The sequence below is a fragment of the Felis catus genome, chromosome B4 (genome assembly GCF_018350175.1).
Source record: "Felis catus isolate Fca126 chromosome B4, F.catus_Fca126_mat1.0, whole genome shotgun sequence".
In the NCBI taxonomy this organism is placed as follows: domain Eukaryota; kingdom Metazoa; phylum Chordata; class Mammalia; order Carnivora; family Felidae; genus Felis; species Felis catus.
In genome coordinates, this window is record NC_058374.1 from 54,825,623 (window position 1) to 54,838,267 (window position 12,645).

At 40.9% G+C, this 12,645-nt stretch overlaps 2 protein-coding genes across 2 annotated transcripts in view; both read right to left on the reverse strand.

The window, feature by feature from the left end:
* Positions 1–12,645, reverse strand: part of LOC101094682 (cationic amino acid transporter 3-like) — a 189,616-nt gene that overhangs the window by 57,095 nt on the left and 119,876 nt on the right. The gene's annotated exons all lie outside the window — the stretch shown is intronic.
* Positions 7,520–10,268, reverse strand: LOC101093946 (cationic amino acid transporter 3-like). The gene has a single exon (XM_045061521.1). The coding sequence runs from the start codon at positions 10,266–10,268 to the stop codon at positions 8,505–8,507; it is 1,764 nt and encodes a 587-aa protein (XP_044917456.1). The 3' UTR covers positions 7,520–8,504.

Here is a 12,645-nt window from a genome sequence, read left to right on the forward strand (position 1 = left end):
TCAACAGGTACATGGAGAGGTGAACTTGGGGAGCGAGAAGCCACAGGTTTTTGCGGGCAGAGGAAGGATGGTGGGGGGAGAATACGGGATAAGCACCCCTCCCCAAAAGCAGCTGGAGGGAAAGTAGAAAATTGGAAACAGCCGCAGGGGCTAAATTAAAAAGGGAGAAAGAAGAAAGGAGAAAGGAGAGGGTTTAAATTGCATTAAGACTGTAAACAAGGGGAATGCAAAGTCTGCAACTCCACAGCTTGATACCTGGCAGTGCTCTGGTGGGAAGGGCGAATCCCCAGGAACAGAATGGGGTCCGGGAGGTCCTCGGGCCACACAGGGAAAGCGGTTCCACTGCTGGAAGGACATTTGGTAGAGACTGTTGAAACCACTTGGTCCCATCAGACCCCAGAGAATGGCCACATTCGCTGGTGTTGGAACAAGGTCATTAAGGGTGAAGCCTGGTGCCAGATGTGTGTAGTGATTTCCCATAATCCCTGAAACGCTGCTTCTACACTATCTCACAAACTTTTTCTGGGTGGGCTGGCACCTGGCCACAGTCTCAGGGCACCGGCAGAAGCAGGGCCCAGCAAGTGTTCCTGGGTGCGGCAAAAATTCAGCCATTGCTCAGTGACACCCTCCTGCAGAGGGGCAAAACAGGTCAAAGCCACAGTCCTTCAGAAGTAAGGGGTCAATGGGGCGCCTGGGTGGCGCAGTCGGTTAAGCGTCCGACTTCAGCCAGGTCACGATCTTGCGGTCCGGGAGTTCGAGCCCCGTGTCGGGCTCTGGGCTGATGGCTCAGAGCCTGGAGCCTGTTTCCGATTCTGTGTCTCCCTCTCTCTCTGCCCCTCCCCCGTTCATGCTCTGTCTCTCTCTGTCCCAAAAAAATAAAAAATAAAAACGTTGAAAAAAAATTAAAAAAAAAAAAAAGAAGTAAGGGGTCAAGGAAAACAGCCACCTCTGAGACAAAACTCAGAAGACAGGTACTGCCTGGGGCTTGGTCACAGACAGTAAAAAAGCGGGGAGTGGACGAAAGCTGAAGACAGAGGATGGGTGCTCAATTGCTGGTTGGGGAGAACAGAGTTCTGATACTAGAGACTGGGTAGCTGGCTGATGACATTTTCACCACTCCCGCACATGCACATAGGCACTTACTTGCACGAGAACACTCCACCCCACTAGTCTAGAAGCGCCATCTAGTGGAGAACAGAGCCTTTACACTGAGCCCTGCCCAACTGGGCCAACCTCCCTCTTCAAGAACACAAGTCTCACCGCCTGCTTAGTTTATGAACTATAAAGTGCTTCATAGTCTGACTTCTATGGTAAAAGGAAGTAATTTCAGTCCTATTTCAATCTGGTAGCAGGTCCATCTATTCCATTTTCTTTCTTTTTTTTCTCCTTTTCACTTTTCTTTCTCTTGAATACAGAAAGAAAAAATTCATTTTTATTTTCAATTTTTATTAAAAATATTTTTCTTTCAATTTTTCACTATATTTTTACTTTTCTGTAATTTTTTTCAAATTCTATTTTATTTCCATCATTTTATTTTAGTCTACTTCAAGTGTGTTCAATTTTTCAAATTTTCAAACAATTTCCTTTTTTTTCCTTTTTTATCTCTTTTGTTCCTTTTCTTTTTCTTGAGTGCAGAAAGAGAAAGAAATCATTTTTATTTTTAATTTTTATTAAAAATATTTTTATTTATTTTTTTCTACTACTTTATTTACTTTTGTGTAATTTTTTTCAAATTCTACTTTACTCCCATCATCTCATTTTAGTCTACTTCAGTATATTCATTTTTTCAAATTCTCAAATGATTTCATTCTTTTCCCCTTTTTTTTCCCTCTAACCTGTCAAACCACTTCCAACACCTAGAGGAAGAGCCTTTGACTCCAAGAATGTAGCATCATTTATTCAATTTGTGTGTGTGTTTGTGTTTAAGGTTTTAATTTTAACTTTAATTTTATTTTTTTTATTTTTTTATTTTTTTTATTTTTAATTTTTCTACCTCATTAATTCCTTTTCTCCCTTCAAAATCACAAAAATAAGAAATTGACCCCAAAAGAAAGAACATGAAGAAATGACGGCCAGGGATTTAACCAACAGAGATACAAACAAGATGTCTGAACCAGAATTTAGAATCATGATAATAAGAATATTAACTGGACCCCAAAACAGATTAGAATCCCTTTCTGCAGAGATAAAAGAAGTAAAAACTAGTCATAATGAAGTAAAAATGCTATAACTGAGCTGCAATCACAGATTGATGCCACAGTGGCAAGGATGGATAAGGCAGAACAGAGAATCCATGATATAGAGGACAAACTTACAGAGAATAATGAAGCAGAAAAAAATAGGGAGATTAAGGCAAAAAAGCATCATTTAAGAATTAGAGAAATCAGTGACTCATTAAAAAGGAACAACATCAGAATCATAGGGGTCCCAGAAGAGGAAGAGACAGAAATAGGGGCAGAAGGGTTATGTGAGCCAATCATAGTGGAAACCTTTCCTAACCTGGGGAAAGACACAGACATCAAAATCCAGGAAGCACAGAGGACCCCCATTAGACTCAACAAAAACTGACAATCAACAAGACATATCATAGTCAAATTCACAAAATATTCAGGCAAGGAGGGAATCATGAAAGCAGCAAGGGAAAAATGTCCCTAACCTACAAGGGAAGACAGATCAGGTTTGCAGCAGACCTATCCACAGAAACGTGGCAGGCCAGAAAGGAGTGGCAGGATATATTTTTAATGTGATGAATCAGAAAGGTATGCAGCCAAGAATTCTTTATCCAGCAAGGTTGTCAATCCAAATAGAAGAAAGATAAAAAGTTTCCCAGACAAACAAAAGCTAAAGGAGTTTGTAACCACTAAACCAGCCCTTCAAAAAATTTTAAGGGGGACTCTCTGAGGGGAGAAAAGATGAATAAATAAATAAATAAATAAATACCAAAAGCATCAAACATTAGAAACGACCAGAGACCACCACCAGAAACTTCAACTCTACAAGCATCATAATGGCAATAAATTCATATCCTTCAGTACTCACTCTAAACATCAACGGACTCAATGCTGCAATAAAAAGACGTGGGGTAACAGAATGGATAAGAAAACAAGATCCATATATATGGTGTTTACAAGAGACCCACTTTAGACCTAAAGACACCTTCAGATTGAAAATAAGGGGATGGAGAACCATCTATCATGCTAATGGTCAACAAAAGAAAGCCTGAGTAGCCATACTTATATCAGACAATCTAGACTTTAAAATAAAGACTGTATCAAGAGATGAAGAAGGGCATTATATCATAATCAAGGGGTCTGTCCACCAAGAAGACCTAACAATTGTAAACATTTATGTGTCAAATGTGGTAACACCCAAATATGTAAATCAATTAATCACAAACATAAAGAAACTCAATGACAGTAATACCATAATAGTAGGAGACTTCAACACCCCACTCACAGCAATGGACAGATCATCTAATTAAAAAGTCAACAAGGAAACAATGGCTTTGAATGACACACTGGACCAGATGGATTTAACAGATATATTCAGAACATTTCATCCTAAAGCAGCAGAATATACATTCTTCTCCAGGGAACATGGAATGTTCTCCAGAATAGATCATATACTGGGACACAAATCAGCCCTATAAGTACAATACCAATTGTACAAGATCAATATCATACCATGCATATTTTCAGACCACAATGCTATGAAATTTGAAATCAACCACAAGAAAAAATTTAGAAAGGTAACAAATACTTGGAGACTGAAGAACATCCTACTAAAAATGAATGGGCTAACCAAGAAGTTAAAAAGGAAATTAAAAAGTATATGGAAGTCAATGAAAATAACACCACAACCCAAAACCTCTAGGACACAGCAAAGGCAGTCATAAGAGGAAAGTTATAGCAATCCAGGCCTCCCTAAAGAAGGAAGAAAGGCCTCAGATACACAAACTAACCTTATGCCTTAAAGATCTGGAAAAATAACAGCAAATAATATCCAAACCAGCAGAAGACAGGAAATCATAAAGACTAGAGAAGAAACCAATGCTATTGAAACTGAAAAACAAAACAAAACAAAACAAAACAGTAGAACATATCAATGAAAAAAGAATCTGGTTCTTTGAAAGAATTAACAAAGTTGAAAAACCACTAGCCAGTTTGACCAAAGAGAAAAAGGAAAGGATGAAAATAAAATCAAGAATGAAACAGGACGGATCACAACCAACACAGCAGAAATACAAACAATAAGAGAATATTATGAGTAATTATAGGCATATAAATATGCAATCTGGGAAAAATAGACAAATTCTTAGAAACATATACACTACCAAAACTGAAACAGGAATAAATTGAAAATTTGAACAGACCCATAACCAGTAAGGAAATCGAATTGGCAATCAAAAATATGCCAAAAAACAAGAGTCCAGGGCCAGATGGCTTTCCAGGGGAATTCTACCAAACATTTAAAGGAAGAGTTAACACCTATTCTCTTGAAGCTGTTCCAAAAATTACAAATGGAAGGAAAACTTCCAAACTCATTCTATGAAGCCAGCATGACCTTGATTCCAAAAGCAGACTGAGCCCCAATAAAAAGGAGAACTACAGACCAATTTCCCTGATTAACATGGATGCAAAAATCCTCAACAAGATATTAGCCAACTGGATCCAACAATACATTAAAAAGATATTCCCCACGACCAAGTGGGATTTATACCTGGGATGCAGGGTAGGTTGAATATCAGCAAAACAATTAACATGATTCATCACATCAATAAAAGAAAGGACAAGAGGGGAGCCTGGGTGGCTCAGTCGGTTGGGCGGCCGACTTCGGCTCAGGTCACGGTCTCACACTCCGTGAGTTCGAGCTCCGCGTCAGGCTCTGTGCTGACCGCTCAGAGCCTGGAGCCTGTTTCAGATTCTGTGTCTCCCTCTCTCTCTGACCCTCCCCTGTTCATGCTCTGTCTCTCTCTGTCTCAAAAATAAATAAACGTTAAAAAAATTAAAAAAAAAAAGAAAGGACAAGAACCATATGATCCTCTCAATAGATGTAGAGAAAGCATTTGACAAAATACAGCATCCTTTCTCAATAAAAACCCTCAAGAAAGTAGGGGTAGAAGGGGCATACCTCGAGTTCATAAAAGCCATATGTGAATGACTCAACGCTAATATCATCCTCAATGGGGAAAAAATGAGAGCTTTCCCCCTAAGGTCTGGAACAAGACAGGGATGTCCACTCTCACCACTGTTATTCAAGATAGTATTGGAAGTCTTAGCCTCTGTAATCAGACAACACAAAGAAGTAAAAGGCACCCAAATCAGCCAGGAGGAGGTCAAACTTTTACTCTTCACAGATGACATGATAATCTATATGGGAAAGCCAAAAGATGCCACCAGAAAACTGCTAGAATTGATTCACGAATTCAGCAAAGTTGCAGGATATAAAATCAATGCACAGAAATCTGTTGCATTCCTATACACCAACAATGAAGTGACAGAAAGAGAAATCAAGGAATCGATCCCATTTACAGTTTCACCAAAACCCATAAAATATCTGGGAATAAATCTAACCAAAGAGGTGAAAAATCTATACACTAAAAACTATAGAAAGCTTATGAAAGAAATTAAAGACACACACACACACACACACACACACACACACACACACACACACACACAAAAGGAAAAAGATTCCATGCTAAAAATAGAACTACCCTACGACCCAGCAATTGCACTACTAGACATTTATCCACAGGATACAGGTATGCTCTTTCAAAGGGACACATACACCCCCATGTTTATAGCAGCACTATCAACAATAGCCAAAGTATGGAAAAAGCCCAAATGTCCATTTATGGATGAATGGATACAGATGTGGTATATATATATACAGTGGAGTATTACTCAGCAATCAAAAAGAATGAAATCTTGCAATTTGCAACTACGTGGATGGAACTGGAGGGTATTATGCTAAGTGAAGTTAGTCAGAGAGGGACAAAAATCATATGACTTCACTCATATGAGGACTTTAAGAGACAAAACAGGTGAACATAAAGAAAGGGAAACAAAAATAATATAAAAACAGGGAGGGGACAAAACAGAAGAGACTCTTAAAAACTGAGAACAAATTGAGGTTTGATGGGGGGTGGGAGGGAGGGGATGGTGGGTGATGGGTATTGAGGAGGGCACCTGTTGGGATGAGCATTGGGTGTTGTATGGAAACCAACTTGACAATAAATTTCATATTTAAAAAAAAGAAATTTAAAATGCAAATTTTAAATAATCTACATGAGTAAAAGGAACAATATTTTTTTTTAGGAAAAGAAGTATGCATATTCTTCCTAAAATACACACAATATAAAAAATGCATACCAAAAAAAAAAAAAAGATCACATTGCTAGTTGGTGGTGGAAGCAAGATCACAACTTAGCTCTCAGTTGTTCACCTTCTGTGCACCAAAAGCAAACAACCGTACAGGAATTTGAAGTCCAAGAATTCAGATATTTCCAAGTAGGAGGACAAACCACAGGGATTTTCAGCATGGGTGGTATGTTCAAAGCCAAAGCATTTTGTGCTCAGAGGAAAGCTCCAGTTCAAATCCACCTGCTCATGTTATTTCCCCTCTCCCCACCCCACCCCCCACACACACAGAGCCAAGGCTCAAGCTACACAGATTTTTCAGTGTGCTCTGAACACTGCTTCATTTTCCTGTGATTTTCCTTATGGTGCTCTCACTGCCTATCCTTCCCTCCTGCCCATGTGTGGCAAAATCCTATCTGTCCCTGAGAGAGTCAACTCAAATGCCATTCCTCTACAAATTCTTCTCTGATTTCACCAATCAAATCTCTCTACTGTGCCAACCACAAATTATCTTCCTCCACTCTGAATTCCCAAGACACTTTATTTGTATATTACTTATGACAATACTTTATACTTTGTATTACAGCTATGCTTTACTCCTTGTATTAGAATATAAGCTCCGAAAGGAGAGGGGCCATATTTTATCTGTTTTGGGTTTTTTTTTTTTGTCTTTTATGGTTTTTTATTTATTTTTTACTGATGTATAATTAGCATAAATGTCATTATACCATTCTCAGGTGTAGAATATAATGATTCAACACTTCCACACTTTTTCAAATGTTCATTAAGATAAGTATATTCTCTATTCCCTTTACCAATTTCACCCATCCCTCTACCCACTCCCCCATTGACAATTACCAGTTTATTCCCTATATTTAAGAACATTGGGCTATTTGTTGTTGTTGTTGTTGTTGGCTGTTGTAAATAATGTGCAATAGGGGTGCCTTGGTTGTTCCATAGAATAAGCATCTCACTCTTGATTTCAGCTCAGGTAATGATCTCATGGTTCATGTGATCAAGCCCTACATCAGGCTGCATGCTGACAGTGTGGAGCCTGCTTGGCATCCTCTCTCTCTCCCTCTTCATCTGCCCTCTCCTGCTCATGCTTACTCTCTCTCTCAAAATAAATAAAGTTAAAAATAAAGTAAACATAGGGGTGCGTATATCTTTTCAAATTTATTTAACCAAGAAGCTTTTGCTTCTTGTAAAAGGATGTACAAGGAGACCATCGACAAAACAAAAGGGCAACCTACTAACTGGGAGAAAATACTTGCAAATGACATATCCAATAAGGGGTTAATGCCCCAAATGCAGAAAAAAAAAAAACTTAAAACTAAAGAACTCAACACCAAAAAAACAAATAATCCAATTAAAAAATGGACACAGGATATGAATACACATTTTTTCAAAGAAGACATAGAGATGGGCAGCAGACACATGAAAAGATATCCAACATTACTAATCATCAGGGAAACATAAATTAACAGAACGATGAGATATCATTTTATGCCTGTAGGAATGGCTAAAAAAGACAAGAAAAACAAGTGTTGGTGAGGATATGGGGGAAAAGTAACCCTCATGCACTATTGTTGGTAATGTCAATTGATGTAGCTGCTATGGAAAACACGATGGAAGTTCCTCAAAAAATTAAATATAGAACTACCATATGAACCAGTAATTCTGCTAGTCGATATTATTTTAAATAATTTCAGCCAACACCCAACAGGGGCTCAAACACACCACCCTGAGATCAAGTGTCACATGCTCTACCAACTGAGCCAGCCAGGAACATAACCACCCATGTTCTCCCAGTACTAAATATTTAACTAAAGAAATGAAGCACTTTTTCTAGTTTCTTTTAATAATGTTTTGACCCTGTTAGCAGTTACAAACACAAATGCAAGTAGAATAATTAAAAAAAAAAGGAGAAAGAGCAAAGACACATCCATTCTTTTGTAATAAATACAGAGCTCTATTAGTGTTCCCCCACAAACAATCCACAGGAGGCCTAGCTTTTCATGTGATCAAGAGTACCCTCCGTTATTATGCAGGAGACCTGACTGCATTCAGGTGTAATGATGTCAAACTGAATGTACTGGCACTGTTGAGTTCAAGTCCTATAGTTTTGGCTCTAACTTAGGGTTAAGTGAACAGGCTGTACTGGATCCCATAGGCGAGGTAGACAGCAAACCCAATCAACATCCAGACACTAAATTGGGCCCAGGTGCCACCTGCCATCTGCATCATAAGGTAAACATTCACAAAGATGCTCAGTAGTGGGAGGAGAGGCAGAGCAGTGACCTTACAGGGAAGGGGACTGGAGCTCTGTGGCTGTTTCCAGATGACCACAGTGATCCCAATGATGAGCACCAGGAGCACCACAACCACTGAAATCCACACTGGGTCTCCAGAAAGCAGAACTGGCCACTGGGCCAGCACCAGGCAAAGAAGAGTGAGCAGCAGAGCAAGCAGTGAGGAGCAAACACGGACAACCCAGCCAGAAAGTGGAGTGGGGTTGGGGCTGCATGGAAAAAGTAGTCCCTGTAGAGTCAGCCTCTCTGCTGCAGGTCCATTCTCCTCCTGCATCTCTGCTTCATTTCCCCAATTCCTCCTCTCAGGCTGGTATCGGCAGATGAGAACACAAATAGCCACCAGGCTATGAGTAAGCAGGATCCCAATTGAACTGAGGTCCAAAAGATCAGTGAGTCCAAAGAAGAAGGCCATGATTGGTGCAATAATACCAAAGATCACATTTGCCATGAGAGGGGTGCATGTACCAGTTTGGACCCTGGCAAGCGCCGGGAATAAGAAGTCATCCTGTGCCATCCTGTATATCATCTGACGTATGGGGACCATGAAGCCCGAGACATTGGCCAAAAGACTACAGAGGAATCCAAAAGCTACAACATAGTAGGCAGGGTCCCAGCCAATATGGAGAAATGCCTCAGGCAATGTGCTTCCACGTTGAAACTGATAGTAAGGCACCATAAGTGTAAGTGCCACAGAGACACCAAAATACAAGAAAAAGCATATGAACAGTGAAATCACAATGCTCATGGGGATGGAACGCTGGGGATTCCGGGCTTCTTCGACTTTAGTAACAATATTGTCAAAACCAATAAATGCATAGAAACAGGCAGCTGCTCCACGGAGAATCCCCTTGAAGCCAAAAGGCACAAATCCTCCCGAGCCCATATGGCCCAAGGTGGAGGTATCATTGAGTCCAGCCTTTAAGAAGTCCTTTTCTGTGAGCTTCCAGTTGTGCAGGTCCCCCTTAATGAACCCAGAGATGATGACAAAACCAAGAACCAAAAGTTTCACCAATGTGATCACTTTTGTAACCATGAAAGACTGACTAAATCTCAGAGTCTGCAATTCTATGAGGAAGTATACAAGGCTCACAACAAAGAAGTTTGGATGTTCTACAAGAACACGGGGAACTTGCTGTGTGATGCTCTCATGGAGGGTGTGAGAGTTCTGGTTCCCAAGTAGAATGTCAAAAGCTAAGGTCCCAGCCTGGATCACAATGGCTGTACCAGCAACATAGGAGAGAATAAAGTTCCAGCCAGTGATGAAAGCCCAGAGTTCACCTATAGTGACATGGCTGTAGAGATATGCAGAGCCAGAATGGGGAACCCAGGCAGTAATCTCTGCATAGCACAGCGCAGCCAATATTGAAGATAGTCCAGCCGCCAAAAAACAGATCACAATGGATGGTCCTGCCTGACTGGCAGCCACCTCGCCAACCAGGACATACACACCTATACCCACTGTGCTGCCCACACCCAGGGCCACTAAATTCAGAGTGCTCAGGCTTCTCTGTGGGTCATTCTCAGCCACTGGTTCCTTCAGCGTAGGTCTTCGTACCAGTTTTTGACTGAATCTACGAAGTGCCTGGCGCAGCATGCTGGCTGGAATTGAAGAAGATTCCAGGATCAGAGAGCTGTAGCAAGCTCAGGGAGCAGAGTCTGGGATCAGGTTTGGTAAGTCTGAGTTAAGCCAAGTTGTGTTGGGTTTGCATGTTTCCGTGCTCAGGCTTGAAAGCTGCTACTTCATATTTCATCTGGTATGTGCTATCGCTCCATAATTCCTAAATAAACAATAAATATTTACTGAACAGTGGTGTTCAACCAACCAACCAAAGCCAAGTCCCATGTCACCTATTGCAGCACAAATATCACAGAAGTTGATATAAAACATGTCATAGAAAAACCAACCCTGATTTCCCCTCAGAAAAAGTGCCAAATACGTTCCAACATTTTGCTTTTTACACACCACATGACACAATCTCATTTGGGTTCACCAAAGTCATGTAATGTCATGTACTAATGAAGACACCCAGGACATGAATTTATTGTGTAATATTTCACACGCAGTATGTTTGTGCCATGCTTATGCCTGAGTTATGTTACATTAATTCATGGACTAGAGGGCCGTGTTCCAATTACAGAATAATGTTTAAATATCATCTGAGTTTAAAATACAAATATTGGGCTCTTGGTCGTAAAACCTTTAGCTTCAATATCAGCTAGCCAAGGTCGGATGTCACTTTGGCCCCCTTTCTCTTCATTCTGTCATCCACTTAGCTGGACTGATGGCAAAGAATGTGCAGTCTAATCCTTCCCTTTACCCACTTAGGGCCACAGGGGGCACTGTGAGAAGAGAGAAAGAGAGAGAGAGAGTCAGTGTCCTCATAACTACCTGTAAGAACTAGAGGACAAAGCTATCTGATAAGAAAACACTAAAAAATGAGTGCAGAGTTAACAAGGAACCATTACTAAGTAGGGAGAAGACCCAGAAAGGTGGTTTTATGAATGCTGACATTAATAAACCTCACCCAAAGCTACAAGGCAAAAGTCATTACAATTTTTACATCCACAGTCATGGGAGTGTAATGAGCAGGGAGAAAAAAAAAATAAGTCACCTAGCTCAGTAACTCACAAGCAAACAATTCCTTCTGTCTCTTCCCTCTCTGGGTTCCAGGAGAGAAGGTGCGCTCACTTCTGCAGATATTCTCCTCCCTGGCCACACTGTCCTCTAAAAACACCTTGCACCATCTGTGTGATGTCAGCTACTGTAGCCTGGAGAATCTTCCCTGTTCTGTGAGCTTGTATTAAAACACTCACTTAGGGGCGCCTGGGTGGCTTGGTCGGTTAAGCGTCCGACTTCGGCTCAGGTCATGATCTCACGGTCTGTGAGTTCGAGCCCCGCGTTGGGCTCTGTGCTGACTGCTCAGAGCCTGGAGCCTGTTTCAGATTCTGTGTCTCCCTCTCTCTGACCCTCCCCTGTTCATGCTCTGTCTCTCTCTGTCTCAAAAATAAATAAACATTAAAAAAAAAACACTCACTTATAAGTAACAATTTTTCACAAGGAGTTATTTTTGACTCTCAAACAAAAGTCTGAATATGCAAAATACATTTTCTTTTCTTTAATGTTTTTTTTAATTTATTTTTGAGACAGAGAGAGTGCAAGCAAGGGAGGGGCAGAGAGAGAGGGAAACAGAGGAACCCAAGCAGGCTCCGTGCTGACAGCAAAGAGCCTGATGTGGGGCTGCAACTCATGAGCTCTGAGGTCATGACCTGAGCCAAACTCCAGCAGTTAGCCTACTGAACCACCCAGGCACCCCTACAAAATACATTTTCTTAATGAATGAAACTGCATGTGGCTCCTCCTTCACCCTCCTCCCCTGCTGCTATTCAAATGGCCCCTCCTCAAGGAGAGAAAACTCTGGGTGAACAATTCACAGCCATGCCCCAGAAATGAGTAGTAGAGAACAGAGAAAACAAAATCATGCAGCCCCCACTTCCCTCCCTATTCAGACTCTGGTTTTGAGAGAATTTTAGGAAATGTTGCCAGAGATTTTTAAAGACAGAAAGAGGAAGTCAAAATTAAAAAGTCTTCTCTAATAGATGGTCAAAACAAACCCTTGGGAAATGGGTCAGACCTTCTGGGTCAGACCAATGTTATGATTTACCAACCAGCTGACAAGATAGATTAGGAGGGTCAGTTCTTAACTCATGGAACTTTCTACACTATGAATGTGACTGATGTGTTCCTCACCCATACCCAGGCTTCATCCCTTCAAAGGTTCCCACTGTACTTCCTGCACAGTCCTTCCTTCCTTCATCATCTTACCTGTGCTAATTCCTCCAGCCTCATCCCCTGCCCAGTTCCTGTTCAAGCTGAGAAATTATACACTCACCTTGTTTCTTTCCTCTCATGCCCTCTTGGCCCCTTCACGTAGCTAACCCTATTTCCATTCCCAGTTCAGATGTTGCTTCTC